This window comes from Magnolia sinica, chromosome 18, assembly GCF_029962835.1.
Source record: "Magnolia sinica isolate HGM2019 chromosome 18, MsV1, whole genome shotgun sequence".
In the NCBI taxonomy this organism is placed as follows: domain Eukaryota; kingdom Viridiplantae; phylum Streptophyta; class Magnoliopsida; order Magnoliales; family Magnoliaceae; genus Magnolia; species Magnolia sinica.
This window is the reverse complement of record NC_080590.1, coordinates 43183762-43206885: the sequence shown is the minus strand read 5'-3', so window position 1 is coordinate 43206885 and position 23124 is coordinate 43183762. Positions and strand designations below refer to the sequence as shown.

At 38.1% G+C, this 23124-nt stretch overlaps 1 protein-coding gene across 4 annotated transcripts in view; it reads left to right on the top strand.

Annotated features, from left to right (window-relative positions):
* Positions 1 to 23124, top strand: part of LOC131233967 (25S rRNA (cytosine-C(5))-methyltransferase NSUN5) — a 69056-nt gene that overhangs the window by 19735 nt on the left and 26197 nt on the right. For 3 of the 4 annotated variants that reach the window (XM_058230879.1, XM_058230877.1, XM_058230876.1), the window contains 5 exons: positions 475 to 560; positions 6018 to 6116; positions 8131 to 8184; positions 12840 to 12984; positions 16947 to 17008. In XM_058230879.1, coding sequence (XP_058086862.1) covers positions 475 to 560; positions 6018 to 6116; positions 8131 to 8184; positions 12840 to 12984; positions 16947 to 17008 — 446 coding nt within the window. The remainder of the gene's footprint in view (positions 1 to 474; positions 561 to 6017; positions 6117 to 8130; positions 8185 to 12839; positions 12985 to 16946; positions 17009 to 23124) is intronic. The other variant, XM_058230878.1, reaches the window with a different exon arrangement.

The window sequence follows — 23124 nt, the reverse complement described above, 5'->3', positions numbered from 1 at the left end:
TTTATCATCATCATCACTACCTTATCCTAAAGGTACCATAACAAATATATATTTTAGAATCTAAATGCTTTATCTATCATTACCCGTAATAGATGTTCTCCTGATAAATGACCAGACAGTTCTCCTTTCACGTTTGTAAATAAGACTTGGTTACTGGCATTGTTTGTGATGAAAGGCACATAATGAAATTGCATGACTGATGGCTCATTATACTGCCAGAATCTGTTGGCTAGTGCAAATGGATCAAATTAAGATAAGCTAAAGGAACTGTCAATGTAGAGTATGCTCCTTGCAGAAGTGAGATGGGTCTTTAATCTACACAATATTGCCTCACAGTTAGACTGTTCTCTTCCAGTTGCAATGTCCTTAATAATTTTACTCATTACATTCTTCAAATATTTTCTTCTACTTAAAATTGGAACTTGCAATTATTTGTGCTAATCTAAATTGAAGTGATTATATTTTTCCTTGTAGTTGCTTCCAGGCCCCGATATGTTCGTGTAAATTCGCTGAAAATGAACGTTGAGTCAGCCTTGCAAGAATTAGGAAAAGTACACAAGGTCTGCAAATCCTTTTCCTTGGACTTTTTTGCAAATCCTTGATAACTAAGGCTAATTTCTTCGATCCAAGAGTGCTTGGTGCCACTGTGCCATTAGACGTAATACTAATGCTTGTTGCATAGAAATCTTCTTCCACTGTATTAAACTATTAATCACTTTCATTTTGATTGAAGTGAACAAAATGTATTAAGGATTTCTCTGTAATAAGGATTTTTTTTAACCAAGTGTAACAAAAAAATTAATTGCTAAAATAAAATATCATTAGGGATATCCACAAACACTCAAGACTGCACAAATCCTTCATATTCTTCCGTATCATAGCCCCCCACTTTCCACACTATGATTTACTAGTTTATCTTGTTTCCTTCTTTGTTAACAGCTAACTGGATGGAGATGCTGGCATGCACTTATCCAATGGTAGTTGTAATTCTCTTATTCAAGATCTAACTATAATAATCGACAATACCAGTAAAAAAAATTTTTAAAAATTTCTGTTATAAATAAGTGGAGAGGCCGAAGATCTTTAGAGAAGAGAAAGATTGCTCTTGAAGGAAAAGCTCACCTTCCATAATGGGGACGTGTTTTGAGGGTCCCATGCTTAGAGACTCCTTAAAAGAGGTCTTGAAGCATTGGAACCTCATGCTTTAAGGCAATTCCTCATGACTTGGTAGGCATCTTTGCGAGCCATTCTTCTTTTTTCCTTTTCCTCTCTCTCTCTCTCTCTCTCTCTCTCTCCGTGATTTTCCAAATCCGGTGTAAATCCATTGCAAATGGGTAATAATTACTTCCTTCAGTAATTACCGCATCGTTACCTATGCTTGATTTGGCGGCTTACTTTTTGAACACCAAAAATGAGGAGGCTGTGAAATGTATGTGGGGCCCACCATGATGTATGTGGCTTATCCACACCGTCCATCTATTATTGTAGATGAATTTAGAGCATGAGCCAAAAACTTTGGCAGATGCAAAGCTCAAGTGGACCACACCACATGAAGAAGGGAATCGAACAACTACCATTAAAAACTTCTTGGGGCCACTGTTTCCTTTGGTGTGGGTCACTTGAGTGTTGGATCTGCCTCATTTTTTGGCTCATGACTCAAAATGTTCTGATAAAATAGATGGACAAGGCGGATATGTCATATACATTATGGTGGGGCCCACAAATTTAAACCAATCTTTTGGACCAGTTTTCAAAGCAGAAATACATGCACATTTTCAAACCAGTTGAAAAAGTAATAATTGCTTATTTACAAGCTATTTATGGAGGATTTAGAAAATCCAACAGGCCCTTGAGGATTTTGAAAATACCTTCCTATGAGTTTAAGATGATTATTTTGAATTTCAAGTTAATTTCTCAAAAGATATGTATTGGACTTGTGTTGGACAACCAGTGCTTCTAGATTTTCAAAGCCATGTTCAAATTTGCGTTTTTTTAAAATGAAAGATGACCAATTTGGAATTTTGAACTTCTACCTTAGGAGTTAATTGAACTTGATTTTCTTGTCTCAACGGGGTAGGTATAGCCGTATAGGGTACTTTTGGTTGATTGTCCCTTTTCTTAAACTCACAAATTGTTGTGATATTTTAAGATTTGGGTACAAGTTTATTATGAATGATTCAAAACTCAGATTCTCATCCATTCTTTCAAAAATTAACTCATTTGGTTTTTTCAATTAGTTGGGATAAGGGTCAGATGACGAAATAAGAAGTATATCATCATCATCATTTTGATCAATCATACCCTTGTTCCAAGCTCCCAGTGACTGGGATCAACTTTACAAATCTTGTTTCCCCAAGAAAAAATGGTAAATCTCTTGGTATCTTGTCAAATGTTTGACAACCACTGCGGACTTGACATCACCTCCTCTCCTGAGCTGGGTACCAGCTGGTTTTCTTGGGAGGTTTGCTAGCCCCACATGTGCCTCCTGTGCATGGATCTCTACACACATACACATGTGCCAAATTGGAACATGTGTTGAATATCCAATCTGTTCAACATCCACACGTATCAACTATCTCGTAGGCTAGACATTTAAAAAAGTAATGCACAATCTAAAAAAATTTTCAAGCTTTTTACATTATTCGTTTTTTTTTTTTTGCACGGGTGTGTATTGCCCACCTGATTGTTTACTGGCATATTTTTTGGCCAATCATCTGTGCAGTGGGACCAACTGGATGTCCCGCACACATGTCACCTTGGCACACGCGGCTACTTATAGAGGTGAGGATGCAGATTGGTTGGGTTAGGTTGAGGGTCGTCCGAGATTCGACCCATCTAATTATAATCTAGCTATTATAATCAGGTTGAGGGTTGACTCTAGCTACTAATTAACTTATTTAGACTTAGTAATTATAGACAACTCTCAATTCCCACTCTCCCTAGATTTAGTAGTTAACTAATTTCAAGGGTCTAGGGTGGGTCTATTTTAGGATGGTCCAAATCAGACCCACTTAAAACTTTGGTCTAGGTTGAGTTGGGTCAAATCGATTTTAAGAGGTCCTAGACCTATTTAGTAATCAGCCTGAGCTTTTGGACCTGGACCTGCTCTGATGGATACAAAATTTGGAGTCCCAGGCCCCTTTATTTTCATGTTGGGTCTAGTGGGTCAACCTAAACCATTTGCACCCCAATATACAGGTGCTTGTGGGGCTAGCAAACCTCTATATTAGGATACCAATGGGCTTATTTGCAACTTTACAAAAAATAAAAGTATCAAAATGCTTGTTGATTCACACATCCCATGAGCTTCTTGATTCATTGGAGAGCTGAACTTAAAATATGATGGATGAATGGTGTATCCATGTTTGCCAACACTTCTCTTTCTGAATGGAAACACAATTTTATTAGAGCCAAACTGAAGTGAGAACAAAAGACAAAAAGAAAGGAAGCAAGAGAAGAAGGATGATGAGGAATCAACCCACCTCACCCACAAAAGGAATACAATGCCCTCCTATCCCGAAAAACAAGAGAGGGGAGAGGGGGTCTCCTTGCTGAATCCATAGTTTGCTAACCAGGAAGGACTCGGCTCGGGACTTGGTCGATCAAGCGGGTCTGGGTCAACCCAGGATTTGGTGGGTCGACGTAGTGGGTCAAAAAATTATTTTTTATTAATTTCAGTATAAAATAAATTAGTAAAAACACACATATTGGATGTCCAGCCCTTATTTAAAATATGTGGACATGTTCAATTACAAATATGTCCTTAGCACTTAAAGAGAGAAGGGGGCAAAAGGGGAAAACATAAATAACCCAAAGGCCCACAACGTAACGGTCCAATAGGCCCATATGCACATGTCTACATGAAGCATTTACTGCAAAAACCCCAATCTACATAGTCATAAGCTGTCCATGTCCAACTAAAGTATTGAGGCCAGTTTGACACTCTTTGTATCTCAAGTCAATAGTCAATACACTCATGTGCAACCAACACCCATTAGTAAGCTGACTTCCAAAGAAGAACACCCCTTGAGAATTGGAGATGACCACCCCTCCCCAAAGGTTATGACTTATGAGGACATTCCCTAAAATTTTATATGGACTGCCAGTGAGGCCAATCAGCCTGAAGTCTTCCAAGCACACTGCACCATCCTTCTTAGGAATAAAAAAGATGAACAAGGTGTCATCTCTTTGGATATCCTAGCCCACTTATAGAATATGGTGATGAACTCCAAAATATCCCCTTCCATTGTCTCCTAGAACACTGGGAAGAACACATTGTCAATTGGGCTCAAGAGTTTTATCACAACCAAAGCTGGTAATTGCTTCTTGTTCCTCCACCCAATCCATGTCTTCTCCACATTTCTGACTGAAATCCAGATTGCCAAAGCTGGGACAGATCCATCCTTCAGCAATCAGGAGAGTAAAAGTCAACCACCGCATTACACACTTCATGCTTCTTCTCCATCCTTGTCCTTAGCCTCTCACCTCAACATGTGTCCTTAGCCTCGAAACCAAACGGTGAACAACGGAGCATAGGAGATGCTGCTCCATCTTCACCACCATCCTCTTCCACTAGTGTATTGTTCTGATTTGCCAGTGAAGTTGAAAGAGAACCACCATCACTATTTTTTTGGCACTCATGAGAGTGGGAAAGTCATACCCTCCACCCACAGATCAATGTGATCTAGACTTGTAGCCATTTGTTTCTTCCTCAATTTGAGTGAACATAACAAGCTCCTTGCATGAGCTCCTATCATTTATCTCCACAACTATGCGGAACCGAGAACCCACTGTTGATAGTGCCTCCTTCAACCATATGCCTCCACTGGGATACCATATCGTTGAAACCATCCAGTGATATCACTCATGTGTGACCATTCCAACCTAAGCCTAAGGTGAATCATATGGCCCATATGCGTGAATTGCTTGTTCTTCACTTTCTCCTTATTCTGCTCACTGTACTAGGGTTTGAAGTGGAACCCTACATTTGTTCTGAAGAACGTCTGGTCCACACTTAGCAATAGTGACCTTGATCTTTCTCCACTTGGGGATCTGGCCATTAAGTCCTTAATGGTTGCCTATGCGTCTTCCACCCTTTCTACCCTTGCAAATTGGAGGAGTAACCGCCTCCTCCACTTTCCCAAACTTACAAACTGGTATCAGATATCTGATATCTACCATTCTTCAATGTATCCATTCACGAATAACATCACTGCTGGATGAACAACCTTGTGGAGATCAGATCTGGATTGCCTCCTGCGAACTGTTTTCCATTCTACTTCCATTTTTTCCCCTCTTCTCTAAGGAAATTCTTGAAGCCCAAATTATGGTTTCCAAGACATGGTGTTGCACCTTCTCATTATAAAAAAAAGGAATCCAGTTTTTTCTTCTTTCCATCGGTTACAACCAAAGAATCAAGTTCAACAGATTTGGTAACTTTCTTGTAATTCATGTTGTCAAGTTTATATCATCAGTTACATCGTGATGCTATAGTTTTGAATCGCTACAGATAGCTTTTCTTTAATCTTTCAAAAAGAAAAAAAGAAAAAGAAGAAGAGCTTTTTTCTACATGATTCTCAATCTTCTTCTACTACTATAATGCCATGAGTATCAAATAGGTCACAAAGGATTACATCCGAAAAACAATCTCATTTATCAAATAGGTCGTGTGTATCAATCTTCTGCTACTACCTTTTGCATTAATGAAAATAGAGAAGAAAAACTCCTTTTATTCTTTCCACCAGTTACATTCTATCAAATTTGCCAGCACTTTCTCATTTATCAGAAAGAAAAGAAGTCAATATTTATTCTTTCCATCAATTTTTTTCTATCTAATTCGTCAATCAATGTACTGAGTTCAACAGATTGGGTAACTTCGTTTGTATTCATATTGTCAAATTTATGTCATCATTTACATGACCATGCTGTAGTTCTGAACAACTATAGATAACTTCGCCTTCTATTCATGTTTCTCAATTGTCTTTCTTCTACTATGTAACATCATTTGTTTTGAATAGGTCTCAAAGGATGACATGGTTCCAGACTTGTTGGTCCTCCCTTCAGGCACAGATTTGCACAATCATCCATTAGTCATGAATGGAAGTGTGTTTTTGCAAGTAAGTTGTATTAGTTATAATTTAGAAAATTTTGCCGTCCATGAGCCATTTTTAGCATTTCTTGTATCACCATGAAACCTATTTAACACGATAGACCATAAAAAATTGCCATAGTTGGTTCTTCATCCCAATTTTTATGTAATTCTCAGCATTCTTGTTTTTCCTCTGGAATAGTAATGATGTGCCAATAAAAACTTGTGTTAGTTAAAGAAACAGTTTGAAAACCAGATTCAAGAATCTGGTGAGGTGTAGATCATGCCATAAAGAATGTAAACCAAAGGCTTACAAGACACACTAGAAGATTGATTGGAAGATAAAATGGAAATAGAAAGTCAGCTTAGCCTTTTCATGTAATTAACTGCTTTGTCTCATGTTGACTATTGCTATACATTTCCAAAGCATAACTGGACAAGCTTTTGACTCAAACATGAAGATGCTACTATTGCCATATATGAATTGTGTACATGCACATAAAGATATTACTACAACCATATAAATCTTTTAATTGTTCAATCTTCACTGTTATTTTTTCCAGAGTTCAAAATATTGTTATTGTTACATGTATTGGAGATATGGAATGTGAAAACATGTATTGATATTGTAGATAATATTGCAGCAGATACTCTGAATGCATTGCTGTCTGAAGGCATGGTTCTGAAAATCGGTATCGTATCAGCCGCGGGTGTATCGTATCCATATCTGCTCGATACGATACGTGATACAGGGCTGTATTATCCGTATTGGAATCCATTGGACCGTATCAGTCTGTATGGGCCCGTATTGGCCAATACAACCCGTATCGGTGTCGATATAGGGCCGATACGGCTGATACACCCATAGAACCCCATATATATATATTAATTCACTCATGTCTCTTCTTTTCATTTAAACCATAGAAGAATTTTAAAAACTCATTTTAGGCTAGATCTATACTTATTTTGGGATCAAAACAAATGATTTGAATGGGATTCAACAAATCGAAGCGAAGTGGACCATCATGAGAAAAATCGGAAAGGAGGGTAAACCTTCACTTTTTTTTTTTTTCTTATATATATATATATTCATCTTTTTTTTTTTTTTTTTTTTTTTTGTTTGTATTTCCAATTTAATGGGCCATTGTTCACCAAATCATGTTTAATTTGTGTTCAACTCGGGCCCATTTAGTTTACATTCAACAAGTCATATCGACAGACAACATTCTCATCAAAGAATGGTTCGATACACCATTGAATACGTGGTTAAAACACAAAAAAATGATAGATTCGTGAATATCTCATTTTTTCATATTTTTATGGTATTTTTTATTTTTATTTTTACTTCAAAAAGAAATTATGACTGATACAACCCCGATTCCGATATGCGATGCCGTATCGTATAATTTTTCCACGGGCCCGATACAGTGGCCGATACCGTCATTCAGAATCATGTCTGAAGGAAACATTAGGAGAAAGGCGGAATCCTTAATGAAACTTAGAAATGTTAAAAGACATGCTTTCACACTTGAGACTCAAAATATTTCAAAAAATGAACTATACATGATAGGCTTTCGTCGTATAGGCCCCAAACTATGCGTTGTCAAACAATTATTTAATTAATAAATATGATTTTAATGCACTAATTCTAAGAAATAATGATTTAGCACATATAATGCACTAATTTAAAACACCCCAGGGAAAAGACCCCCCCTCCCGAAAAAGGAAAAGAGTGATTTGTTTTATTGTATTTTATTTTTTTATTTTATGGAATTTCACGAGTAACGCTGGTATCGTAGATGTTATTACATAGCCTGATGGTACAAGTACAGTGTATTTTATTCAAAACCTGTTGTCGATATCTCACGACATTGAAAATTTCATGCGATATCAGTGATATTATCAACCTGCAATACAAATAATATCAACCTGCAAAAGATCGGCTGATATTTTCAATGGTATTGGTGATACTGGGAATGTTGATGGTTTCCACTTTCTTCTTTTATATTAGTATGCTGATTTTGCTTGGGCTACTTCCTCAGGGCAAGGCAAGTTGTATGGTGGCAGTTTCTCTAGGACCCGAACCTGGATGGGAGGTGCGTTATTAGGCTTGTTTAACAATTCTTGCTATTCAAAGCCTCATTGCATGTCAATTAATCCTAAACTAAATAAGATTTGAATAATTTGATAGGCTAGTAAGAAATATCTGTTTGTTGATTGTTCTTTCTTCTTTGTCATAAATGATGGTTTTCTTTTGATAACTTTTGTTCGCTTTTGGATACCTATTTGCTTTCATAAAAAGGTGTGATTATTGCCAAGAGTCATGTTGATTCCACTCCCCTTTGTTTGTCTTTCAAACATACATTGTCCATGTAAACTTTGTTGTGGGTGTCATTTATTGGATTGGATCATTGATTGGAGAAATGTTATAAGGCCATGTAGGATCAACATATTGCTCATTCTTGAATCATTTGACTAATATGGTCACACTGCTTTTTGGTTCACTAGAGTAACTTTGGCTTGCAGATTTCTTCATCAAGAGTACCTTGGAAATTTTCATGTGCTTTTGGTGTTCATAATCTCTCTCTCTCTCTCTCTCTCTCTCTCTCTCTCTCTCATATATATATGTGTGCGCGCGCGTGCGCGTGCGTGCATTCACTGCCCCGCACATGCATGGGCTGTCCATGCTGCTTATATGGATTGCCTGTTTAGTTCAACCCATTCTTCATAGTCCAGATCTATAAGATGCATAGAAGGAAAGATCCAATCATTACTCTTAATCATCTGTCAGTGGGGGGGCCCTTCTTGGGATTGCTTATGGCTCTAATGATTCATCATTGACAATTGATGCTTTCCATTCTATCTATTCATCATTGACTCAAAAAATGTACTATCATATGAGAAGAGGTGGTTAGAATCAATAATATGCATGACTTTTGCATGATAGCCCAAGAAGAATAGGTAGGACCGAATGGATGGTCCAGATCGATGGTTTGGGCTGCCCACATGTCCAAATGCATCTTGTTCAATCCACTAAGTGTAGTGAAGCACACTCCACAAGCAACACACGTATAGAATAAAAAAAATACCGAGGGAGGGAGTGGGAGATTGAGAAAATTTTCACCTTTAAATTCAAGGACAACATTGATGGGGACATCACCATACACACACCTTTACGAACATATTAGAGGAGGAGGTGGGTCCCAATTTCTCTGTGGCTAGGCGAGTAGCCATGTTGAAGACCTCACATAGAGCATCTGGAAGACCCTACACCGGGAAGATTGATATGGGTTGCTAGAGGGAGATATTTGGGCCGTTAGATTAGATGGACGTGATGATCGGACCGTTGGATCACACGGTGCACATGATCAAACCATTGATTGTGGGCCATCTTCATCAAAGGACATTATGTTATTTTATGTTATTTAGTGGTTTAGATGTTTAGTTTTAGATTCTAAAACTTTTCGTACATTTATTTTATGGGTAGGACATGTTGAGAACAAAATAGAACTAAGAGGGCGTTTTTGTAATTTGTAGCCCAAATAGGCTATAAAGCTTGGATGTCCCTCCCTTATTGTGCATGATTTAAGGAATAAAAAAATTGAGTTTTCTCTTCTTTGTGCTTGTGTGCTTAGAGATCTTCAAGGTGTAAAGCCTTCTCTTGGTGTGATTCCAAGGGTTTAATATTTGGTGTGAATCTAAGCTCTCTCTCTCTCTCTCTCTCTCCAAGGTATCTCTCTCTAACCCTACTTCTCTTTACATCTTCTTCTCTTTTCCCTTTTCTTATCCTTTCTCCATCATAACTTCTCCTCAAACCCTCACATACCAAAACCTACCCATCCCATAACCGTACATCTGTATGGATGAGCCAAACGTGGGAAACCCCAACCCCTCTTTTTCCTTATCATTCAACCAAGACTCTAACCCTAATTCATACTTTTCCCCTTTTCTCAAAACCCTAACCCTAATTTTCAGGTTTTCCCCTTTTCTCTCAAAATCCTAACCCTAGATCATCTTTATTGCTCACAACATCTGAAATCTAAATTTGTTATCATCTTAAGTTAGAAAATCTCATCTTGCATCAGACGCTCCACACACACACACACACACACACACACACACGTATAGACACACATACACACAATTAGGGATGGAATCCACTGCTTGTTTCACATACAAGTAATTTGCATATGATCATGAATGTGTGAATGAGTGGGAGACGAGAGAGAATTTTTACCTTTAAATTTAGAAGATAGCTTGACAAATTTGGGAATATGTTTGAATAAGCTAGTCATTTTATAAACAATTAGCTGGATATGATCATCTCTCATATGCATGCACGTATGGATGAATTTCCACATGATGAAATGATCGGGCTATTTTTGCATCAGGTGATCTTTAAGGTGGCACCCTGCTTTTGGATGGATGCCATGCCTACATAACAGATTGGGAATAGTGCACTACTTGGACAGTACGTTGGGTCCAACTAGTTTGTATTTGAGCTCTGTATGCGTGCACGCATGCGTCCGCGTGTTTGTGGAGTGAGAGAGATAGTAATGCTCACATACTAGTTGGACCACAAAGTTACTGTCCGACCAGTGCCTGTCATGCGTGGATCACATCTACAACATTTTGGCCCCACCAAGAAGATCAACTCATACAAAAAATCAGGCTGAGATGTTTGTCTTGTGGGCCACACCACAAAATATAAAACAATGGAGAAGCACCAGGCGAATCCGTATTACACTTGGTGGCTAACTCGATGAGTGGATTGGCCTTTCTACCAAGTGATCATCACGGTAGGCCAATCTTTTGAATGGGTTGGATGTCATACACACATCACATGTTGGCACTAATGCACGAGCTTAGTGGCTTAGCCAAACAACTAGTTGGGTGTGTGTGGTGGGGGACCATCAGAATGGTAGCGTGTGTGAAATCATAGGAAGGGGAGGGGGGGTTCAAGAACGGCACCCTTGTAAAAGTTGTAGAAAAAAGTTTTCGGAACGGCTGCAAGAGGTGCATGATGACATGTGAACAAAAGTTAAAAGAGTCCACCGCCAAAAACACAGATGTAATCAACATTGTCTACTTAAACACTTTAGGGGTCTGCATTGTACCTATGCAACTTTTTGGTCGCTACTTAACCCTTTTCTCCTAGAGCCGTGCCAGTGGATATTTCCGTCTGCGCCTTCCATGTACTTAGCTGAATTTTGTACTTTTTAGATCCTTAACTGCACATATGACAAGTTGTGGAAAAAGAAAGTCAGGCCATGTTAGACGAAGAAGACTACAGATGATGCATACAAGCTTGAGCTACCCAAAGTTGTCAAAATCCTATGACTTACCATTTAAGTCTTATCAATTTAGCCACTTTGAATCCCTTTCTGGATGAATACTTCATTTCTATATTTTGAGTCCCACTATTTACTATTCGACTTGCTCGATTCAAATTTTATTTATTTTATTCTCTTTTAAAATTTATTTGGCCTCCATTTCATGTTTTTAAATTTGTGGGAGCTTTAAGAATCTTTTAAAGCGGGTCAATTGTTATATTTTATTCTTTATGAGAGATTAAATGATGGATCTTTTCTTTAATCTTTAGATGGTGGAACTCTTTTTATGATTTCTTGCCTTTGAACTGATCGAGACACCAAATTGATCCATGACTTACCTGGAATCTTTTTTATGCAAGATTGCGATCATGTTGACCTATATTAACTGTGGTAGTGGTGGTCAGGTTTTGATTTCAACTTAAAGTCATACTATGGTTATTTTATTTTTGTCACGTACTATGAATTCAAGTTGTGTTTTCCTAGGGTTTCATTATGTGATTTTAAAATATTTGATTCTTTATATGATAATGAAAAACGTATTAAAAGGCTTTTTTTTCGAAGGCCTCATTTCTAACTTCCACTTTATGATTTTGACTTTAAAAGCATGAAAATGTTTATGCTTTGAGGGGAACATTATCATGAAGTTCATCGAGTTGGTTATACAGCTTCTCAATTGATGATGCCATAATATGTTAGTTTTCTTGGTGACACGATAACGGTTATGACAACATTGGACCTATCTGAGGAGATGTGTGTTCCTCTGATATTCGTTGTCACTTGTCACAACTTACAGGAATACAATGACTGCATTTCCTTTCAATGTGTTAGTGACATGGAACTGTGGATTAAAATTTCCTCTAAAGCTGAATGAAGAAATTGAATAAGTTCAGGCGACTAGCATGGTAAAACTAAAATGTCACACAACCCAAGGAGCGATCAGAATTCAATAAATTTTCCTAGATTTGAAGGATGTGTATTTTCATGAAGTTCTAGAGATTTCTAGTAATTTTGTAGATAGTTTTGGTTGTGGTGAAGTTTGATTTCACAAGAAAGGAAATTAGGCAATAGAATTTGAATTGGGAATGGTTCTGTGCTGAAGAGTTGAATATCCAGCTCTATGGGATTTTATGTGCCATGTGAATGTAAAGACATTGTTCTCTTATTTTATGTGCCATGTGGATATCAGGCTTTCTACTTAAGTTTCAGTTCATGTGCGTGGGATTGTGAATCCTTCTTTTGCTTCTCCATTGATTATTGCCTTATTTTCATTGTAGATCTCTACTTCTATTGCAATCAGATCAGCTTATATAGGATTTATATACATCTATAAACCTCTTGTTGTTTTCACAATCATGGCATTTTTCAGTTATTTGTCTGGACTCCTGCTAACTCTCTGTTCCCTTTATCTGTTTGTGAAGGTTCTTGATGCTTGCGCAGCACCAGGAAACAAAACTGTTCATCTGGCTGCTCTCATGAGGGGGAAGGGAAAGATTATAGCATGTGAACTTAATAAGGACAGAGTAAAACATTTAGAAGATACTATCAAGCGGTCTGGGGCACCTAGTATCCTTGGCATGTCTGTTCATTATTTCAACTGATCATCTATGGTGTAACAATTGTATATTTTTATTGTCGCTTGCATTTTAAATGACCTCTTATACATGTCTAGGTTAGAACTCTATTAATCAGTGAACCAACTGGAGGGTAAGGTATCTTTTATTTGAACAAAATGTTGGAAAGTTATGTTGGCATGGATTGGAATATCTTAAAAATCATGAAGATTTACGATTTCTATTTCTAGCTGTCATCCTCACATTCTGCAAAACATAGTGACAGCAAGAACCCTCTCCAATTATACCATTATTGTTAACATTAGACTCCTTTGAATGATGCTGCTTTGGGGTCATAAGCATATTATGAGACTTTCATCAACTTTATTTTGGGAGGAGGATACCATGCCATCATAGAAAAATGTGGGAGACATCGATTCTTGCCTATCTCTCTTACCTATTTTCACTTTCTAGTCTCCTTTGGAGTAGATATATGATATATCCCCTCAAACCACCCCCCCCCCGCTGATTTTTTTTTTCTTCTCTACTGGGTCATCAAGAATGTTTGGCTTATCTTTTGCTATTACCTGTCTTATGATGACCAAATAATCCGTTTTTGACCTTCCTTGTTAAGGTACATTGAGGTGATGTGCTAGACTGCTAGCAAGTCTGTACCTTTCAAGTCCTCCCAAGCAATGTTTTAAAAATCGGCTGATATATCTTGTATCCCACCTGTGCGATACGAAACACACAGGTAGTGCCATTATATCCCACACGTTCGATCCGGTGAGTATTTTCAATTTTTAATCCCTTTATATGTTGAAATTATGTTAAATCAGTGTCAAATGGTTACAAATCCATTGGTTCTTCATGTTTTGCATGAAAAATCATGGAGTTGTTGCTTTGATTTTGATATCCATTGGTTTTTCATATTCTCTATGTTTTTTTTTTTTTTCCGAAATTACCTTCAACCAGTTGTCAATTGAGATAAATTTGAAATTTGAGTGTAGGTGGTCTGATTGAGGGAAAATTGGGGAAATTCGAAAATTCCCTGATTTCTCCCAAATTGCTTGCAATGTTGCACTCCAAATATGAAATCAAGTATGTATGAGGGTGGATCTACTGATTTATTAAGTCCATGTCAATTTCCAAAAAATATTTTTTTAATTAAAAATATTAAAATATTAATTTATTTTTTTTGCGAAATTTCCCTTCAACCAGCTAACAAATGAGATTAATTTCTTAGTATTTAGAAGTGTTTGATGAAATTATTATCACATACACTTTAAATGTTATGCATTCAATTTGAATATAGTTGCATTAGTTCTGTTACCGCTAGCAAGCCTGTACCTTCCAAGTCCTCCCAAGCAATGTTTTAAATTTCGGCTGTTGTATCTTGTATCCCACCTGTGCGATACGAAACGCACAGGTAGTGCCATTATATCTCACACGTTCGATCCAGTGAGTATTTTCAAATTTTAATCCCTTTTTTGTTGAAATTATGTTAAATCAATGTCAAATGGTTACAAATCCATTGGTTCTTCATGTTTTGCATGAAAAATCATGGAGTTGTTGTTTTGATTTCGATATCCATTGGTTTTTCATATTTTCCATGTTTTTTTTTTCGAAATTACCTTCAACCAGTTGTCAATTGAGATTAATTTGAAATTTGAGTGTAGGTGGTCTGATTGAGGGAAAATTGGGGAAATTCGAAAATTCCCTAATTTCTCCCAAATTGCTTGCAATGTTGCACTCCAAACATGAAATTGAGTATGTATGAGGGTGGATCTACTGATTTGTTTAGTCCATGTCAATTTCCAAAAATATTTTTTTAATTAAAAATATTAAAATATTAATTTTTTTTTTCGAAGTTTCCCTTCAACCAGCTACCAAATGAGACTAATTTCCAAGTATTTAGAAGTGTTTGATGAAATTATCATCACATACACTCTAAATGTTGTGCATTCAATTTGAATATAGTTGTATTAGTTCTGTTAGACAACGCATATCTTAGGACCCTATACAAAGGAAACCTATTATGTGCACTTCTTTTTTGATATGTTATGATTTAAAAGTGTGTGTTAAGGTCTTTTTTTTTTTCTAACAATCCCTGAAGTTTCATTGAAAAATTCAACCATTTCCCCATGTTTCCCAAAAAGTGCAATAAATTACCTGATACCAGTGTTTGAATTATCTCCGATGTTATCTTTATCTCCAACTCAACGATACCGATAACACTGGTGGCGATATCGATAACACTGGTGGTATCAGAAATTTTTGGTATTAGCAACGTATCGCTAAGTAATTGGCAACATATCAATATCGCTAATGTAATTGCCAATATTTTCAGCTATGTAAATTCTAGGTGTTGCTTGTATTGCCAGTGCATCAATATCACCAATGTATAGCCAATATTTTCAACTATGTAAATTCTAGGTGTCGCTTGTATTGCCAGTGCATCAATATCACCAATGTATCACCAATATTTTCAACTATGTAAATTCTAGGTAATGCTTGTATCATAAGTGTATCGACGGTATTTCAATAATATCGCCAAAGTATTGATATCATCAAAATTTGTTTATTAGAAAAAAAATTATTTCAATTTTTTTTTCATGGGCACATGGTTGTATGTAGTGTTCAATTTGTCATTAATAATATTGATAATATCGATATCGCAACATGCGCGACCACAATCTTTCATTTCCTTTCCAATTGTTAATGATTTCTTGGTGAAATATCATGTGTTGTTAATATTTTGCAATATCAATGGATGTTTGGATAGAAGGTTGGATGGTTAAATAGGCCCCATTAAATTGAAACTTATTATATATGCATTCTTTTTGCATTTTTTTTTTTTTTTTAAATTTCTAAATATGCAAATATGTACATTTTAACATCTCTTGAAGTTTCGCTGAAAATTCCACCGCGTTTCCCATGTTTCCCCGCATTTCCGATTATTAGCGATATCGATATTGTTTCTATATCCCTTGCCAGCGAAACTTGTAGCGATACCGATACTTCGAACACTGCCCGATACAAATGGTATGTCCTATGTGATAACCGATATGTATCTGTATCCCAAGGATGCGATATGTAATGCAATACTGATATTTCAAACACCACTCCCAAGGTCTTTTGTTTGCTAATACCTTCGAGAAAAGATGGCTAAATCATCTACTAGAAAGGGATTGGCCTTGCCAAAATGACTAATAAATTCATAATTTCTTAATTAATCATTAGTGGGTTTAAACATTTAAAATTTGGGAGGACTTTTTCTTCTCTTCTTTTCTTTTCTTTTCTTTTCTTTCTTTTTATTTTTTATTTTTTCTTTTAATTCCCAATGTCACGCACTGCTATTACTATCAAATCAAGACATCTCTCTCTCTCTCTCTCTCTCTCTCTCTCTCTCTCTCTTATTAACTGCTGAAATGTCAACATGTCTTCAATTTGCAATGGTTTGACCTAAAAAAAGATTTTAGTAGGTTCCAATCATGAGTGGTCTACAGAAAATGTATGCATGATGTCATTGTCATGCATCAGTTTCGCCTACAACAGAAAATACATGGAAAGAAGTGAAAGCTGTAACATTCATTGTTATATTTTCAGAGTGTGATGAAGAAATTCCTCAAAATTTCATTCTATGGCATTGGAGTGATCAAAATCCTGTGGATAACATTGTCAATAATGTTGACAGTAGGTCTGTTTGACTAGTAAATGCAACATGTTATGTCCATGTAATGTTATTGTGGTCAGTTATTTTAGCGTTTATATTCTTGACTCACATTTTGCTGGTCATGATGCTTCTCTTCCTTTAATGGATAAGTTCGTAAAGTGAATACTTATCTTGCTGGTCATCTTATCAAATGAATTATGGCTTCATCACGTTTTTATGTTTATTAAATTCCCTTGCCATGCCTCTTTTAAATCTAAAATGGTACAGTTACATGTTTTAGACCCTAACCTAATTTCCAGATATCGATGTTCTGCATGATGACTTTTTGAATATCAATATACAAGATTCATTGTACTCAAAGGTATATACTATAATAACCTTTGAAATAGTTCCTTTATTGAAGCTTCTAATGGTGGCTTTGCTACCTTTTCAGAGACTGGAAAATGTTTTAGTGCATGATTACGTAGAAGACTTCTAATAGCTTCCGTCATTCTTGTGCTTCAGCACTAACGACCAATGTAACCTACTCACTATTATCACATAACACATGAAGTCACTGAAGGTTATTCCTGATGTTACGGCCAATCCAAATCCCTGAGAAATTTTTTAGTTGAGCAGTAAAATATGCAAATTCGTTTCTTTGTTGATTAGGAGACAGTTAAGTGGACTCTAACTCTAGGAAGGACTTTGTATAAGATTGATGGGGACATCTCGCGCACACGTACGCCCCCCTACGCACGTACGCAAGGAGGAGGTCCCCACCATCGATCTGGATCGATGACGACGTCCAGGGAGGGCCTCCCACCATTAGATCTCATGATCGTGGCCCACTACTCTAAATAATCTAGTACTTTGGGTTTTTCTTATTATTGTTATTAGGAATATCATGAACAGTTTAAATTGTTTTGATTAATTGTTATTTTTGATTACTTTGTCTCGAAGTAATAGGGTGCGCATATGGTGCAACTTTTGGGGTATAGGTTTTTCTTATAAATAGGCAACCCCTTGTAGGATTTTTTGAGGGAAGATTGAAATAAAATTTCTACATTTTTTGCTTCTCTAAATCTCTAAGTTGTGGGAGCTTAATTGGGTGCGAAACCCTCCCTTCTTCGAAGGGTTAACTACCGTGGTATGAAGCTACACCCATCCCGATTCGCCTCCACCTCTTACCATCCATATTCATCTTCTCCTACAGTCATCCAACCTTCAAATCCACCGTTATTTTGCAGCCAATCCTTCTCTACAGCAGATTTTCAAAATAAGGCCCTGCAGGAGGGCTGAAACTTTGGCGGAGCACCGTGCTCAAACTCGTCATCCGTTCGATCTGAAAATCGGTGTCTGGGTGGCCCATCCCTGGCCGACCAACCCCTTGGGGCCCTTTTTGGGTTTGTGGGCCCCACACACGTGCGGGCCACAATCCACGGACGTGCGTCAGGCCCGCTTGCTGCCCACACGTGTGGACTAATTCTAGGTTCTTTTTCTCCTCTCATTCACTCCTCTCGCCTTATTTCCATAATCCTAACCCTAGATCATCTCAAATTCCCAAGTTTTATTCTACTTTTGCAACCTTAGGGTTTCCCGAATTAAAACGTGTGAATCCCTTAGATTGGTGAAGTAATCCTTTGTATATGTGGATGAATCTACTCTCCTTTGATCGTTGTTTGGTCTATAATTTTTAATTGATCCAGCCCTAACATGTGTAGGCTTGAACCCTTGTAGATTCTCCCTTATTGAATGCTTGACTTTATGTGGGATGTGGAATTTTTGTGATTGTTTCTAAATTTGTATGATCTAAAGTCTGAAATCTTGCATATCATACTTAATTTCCATGTCCTGCATCAAATTTGGTATCAGAGATTAGGTTTTTCATAGGGGAATGCGTTGCATGTTTAGGGTTTAGTTTGTTTGTCTATTTTGTAGCAAGTCTCATCATATAGGGTTGTTTAGGACCCATAATTCACAGTATGGGCTACTGAATTTTCTGTTGTCAGAAAATTCCCAAATTTCTTGGCTGAATTTTCTATTAACAGACTATTTAGGCGGTTATGTTGCTGGAATTTTAGTAGCATTGTGTAGTTTCCTCATATAGAGTCCTATATGATCATTTAGTTCCATTTAGGTGCATATAGTTGTGTTAGAGGTTCTTTGAGTTGAGTGAGTAGTTGTATGCCTACATGTACTGGTTGTGGTTTTGGCTTACACCCTACACTAAACATGGAGTAATTGCAAGAATCAATGAACAATATAACCCGACAGTTTGAGTCTTTGGGTAAGCGCTTGGAACAACGTATTGACCAACGCTTTGATCAGCTTAATGTGCGCGTTACCTAATCTCAGGTAGGTGGTCAGGAGGATAGACGAAGGAATGGAGGTGGCCAAGGAATTGGTCATGGGCGTGTACCCGTGCACCCACACCGTGAGGGGCATCATAATCATTATAACCGAGATGTGCAACTCCTCAAGGGAGTTAGAGTAGACGCCCCTACGTTTGATGACCACTTGGACCTTAAGGCTTTTCTAGATTAGTTGGTGGATATGGACCACTATTTTGAGTGGTATGACATGTCGGATGCTCGTCGAGTCCGATTCGCCAAGATGAAGCTTGTAGGCTAAGTAAAGAGATTTTGGGCTACTGTAGAGCGAAAGAAAGAAAGGTTGAGGGAGCTCCCAATAGTCCATTGGGGAGAAACGAAAGAGACTCTTAAGCATGGTATCCCGTATCGGTATCGGTTGGCGTAACGGTGCCCTCCGAAATCGATACGGATACGGGGGTGTAACGGCGATACGGGGGTGTAATGGCCCGTAACGGTGCAATTTTTTTTTTCGCCAAAAAAATATGGATTAAATCCGGAATATTCTAAGCATTCCAAATATGCATTCATTTATAAATTTGAACATGTTTATGGTGGTGTAACGGTCCACTCTTTGGTGAGAAGTTGTATCGGACTCTTTGATTAATTTTTGAACCAGGTAACCTGAATTTGACTACAAAATTCATATATTTATTTTTCTAAATATCTAATTTATATACTTAACAATTTGATATCATTTCTCCCAATGGTTCTTTAAAAAAATGAAATTAAATTCAGGCAGATGGCGTTGCCAATTTGGGGCTGACTTTGAGGACCAATCTATGTGCTAAATTAGCCTCAAATTCCTGCAATTTATTGCCATTATCCCACTTATGAATTTGTGGACATTTATTGGATAGTGAATCATGAAAAAAATCAAAAGGCCCTATTTAAAAAAATAAAAGTCCACAAATTAACAATTAAAACTATTTAAACAATTTGATTTTGGCATTGTGAGTTAGCAATTGCAGTCCATAATTTAATTGGTAAATTTTAAGTTAATATATGTCTCATGTACAATTTTTTAAGGGCCCAAATTAGGCGGGACTCGGATTGTGAAGTGTAGCACATGTGTCAAAGTTTTTTGGGCCCCACCCGTGATGAATGTGTTATATCCACACCGTCCATCCATTTTGCCAAATAATTTTAGGGCATGAGCCCAAAAATGAGGCACATCCAAAGCTTAGGTGGATTGCAACATAAGAAACAACAATAACTAAAAGTTCACCATTAAAAATTTACTGGGGGCTACAAAAGTTTTAGATCAAGCTGACATGTGTTATATCTAAACCGTCCATTTATTTGACGAGCTCGTCTTAAGGCTTGAACAGATTGGATGGAAAATAAACGTTATGGTGGGCCCTACGAATTGTTTAACGGTGAAAATCATTATCTCCGCCGCTATTTTTGATGTGGTCCAGACGATCTTTGGATATAATTCATTTTTTGGTGGTGCTCTAAAATGATCTCTGAAAATAGATGAACGGTGTAGATATAATAAATACATCACTGTGGAGCTTGAGGACTGTCAGCGCTCGTCTTAGCATGACACATACCTCCAGTTGGTGCGCAGTACACCTCCGAAAAAAAAAAAAGAAGGGAGAGGGAAACCGAAAAGAAAAAAGAGGGAAAGAAGAGAGAGAGAGAGAGAGAGAGAGAGAGAGAGAGAGAGAGAGAGAAGAGGAAGCAGCAGCAGCAGCAGGCCACCGTGGCCGTAGCCGCAGCAGAGCCGCAAGCCGCAGCCGCAACTTCCCGAGAAGAAGAAGAATGAGAAAAGAAAAAAAAGGTAAGTATTTTTTTTTCTTTTTCCTATTTTTTAAGGCCCGTAACAGCCGTTACGGGTCAGTAACGGCCGTTACGGTAGCAAAATCGGGGCATCGCCCGTTACGCCCCCATATCGCGTAACGGACCCCACCGTTACCGTTACGGCCGATACGTAACCGATATGGGACACTCTGCTCTTAAGGAAAAGTACCTCCCTTTCTCTTATCACTTGAGGTTGGTTGAGGAATGACAATTTCTTCGACAAGGTTCCATGGGTGTTGCTGAATACATTGAAAAGTTCGAAGAGTACTTGACTCGATGTGAAGTTGATGAGGACCCCGTACTCACTCTTGCTCAATTTAAGATGGGTCTTCGTTTTGACATTAGGAGAGAGTTGCTTGCCAAGGATGTAGATGCTCTTGAATAGATGTATCAAGTAGTGTTAGAGGTCGAGCAATACCTTAAAGCATTTGTGGTAAGGCGGTTTGAGTTTCGTGATTCTGGCGCCAGGGCCAACCCTTCTGTGACTAAGCCCAGCACTGGATATCAACATAAGTCTTTTAGTGGTTCTCAGTCTAGGCCCAAGGATGATAAGGGTAAAGAGGTTGTCGGGTTTAGTTCGCGCAAAAGTGAGGCAACTAGGTGTTTTAGGTGTTAGGGGTTTGGTCACTTTACCCACCAGTGTGGCACGAAAGAGGGCATCAAGGTGTTCCTTATTGATGGGCAAGTAGAAGTAGTGCCCCCCAGAAAGTAACGACGAAGGCGAAGAATATGAGCCAGCAGAAACCCCTAGTAATGAGGAAGATGGAGCGCAAGAGTCTACGACCCTCGCAGTTGTGCATTGCGCCTTTGCACAAGCCAAGAATACTAATGATTGGTGCCGCAACACAATTTTCTATACTTACGCGAAGCGTGGTGAAAAGAGCTGTAAGATGATCGTGGATAGTGGTAGTTGTGTCAACGGGACATTAATTAACATTGTGAGCCGTTTGGGCTTGAAGCTTGAAGCCCATCCTCAACCTTATAGAGTCCCGGGTTGATGAAACTTCCGTTCCAGTTTCACACCGTTGTCTTGTTCCTATTCAATTTGGATCATGTAAAGACACTTTGGTGTGATGTTGTTCCCATGCATGTTGGCCATATCATTCTGGGTAGGCCTTAGCTCTATGACAAGGATGTCACCATATTCGGTCATTCGAATATTTGTACATTTTGGTTTGAGGGCAAGAAAGTCAAGCTAAATCCACTTCCGCCCAAGAACACAACTGGAAAGGAGTCCACCACACATAGTGGTGTAAGTAGCTCAAAAGAATTGAATGAATCGAAGTCCAAGTCTAAGCCTCTCCATATTCTAAATGCTAAGGACTTTGAGCGAGAGACTGAGTCGGACTAGGTAGTGTACGCCCTTGTGGCTAGGGAGAGTGCACCATAGGCTAGCGTAGAGTTACCCACTGAGGCCATTTCGGTAGTGGATGGGTTCCGTGATGTCTTTCTGGAGGATCTACCGGATGAGCTTCCTCCTATGAGAGATATACAACACGTCATTGATTTATTCCCTGGGACGACTTTACCAAACCTCCATCATTACAGAATGAACCCAAAGGAGCATGCAGAGTTGAAAAGGCAGATTGATGAGCTCCTAGAAAAGGGTTTCATTCGAGAGAGCATGAGCCCGTGTACCGTGCCCGCCCTTCTTACATCTAAGAAGGATGACACATGAAGGATGTGTGTTAATAGTAGGGCCAATAACAAAATCATAGTCAAGTATCGGTTTCTCATATTGCGTCTTGATGATATGTTGGATATGATGGCCAACGCTACTATCTTCTAAAAATTGACCTCAAAAGCAGTTATCACCAAATCCGTGTACGCCCTGTTGAAGAGTGGAAGACAGCCTTTAAGACGAAGGATGAGGTATACGAGTAGCTAGTCATGCCTTTTAGGCTGACTAATGCCCAAAGTACTTTCATGCGTGTGATGACCCAAGTGTTGAGGCCCTTCATGGGGAAGTTCTTGGTCGTCTATTCTAACGATATCTTGATTTATAGCACGACCAAGGAACAACACCTCAACCATTTGAGGCAAGTTTGTGGGATCCTTTAGTCGAGAAATTGTACGCCAACTTAAAGAAGTGTGCATTTATGTCTAGTAGTGTTATCTTCTTAGGTTTTGTTGTGTCAGCTGAGGGTGTGTTGGCAGATCCCGAGAAGGTTAGAGCTATTGTCAATTGGCCTGAACCCCGTAATATTCACGAGGTGCGCAACTTTCACGGCCTGGCCACCTTCTATAGGCGGTTCATTCGAGGTTTTAGTTCCATTATGGTTCCCATCACGGATTGCATAAAAAAAAAGAGTTTCAATGG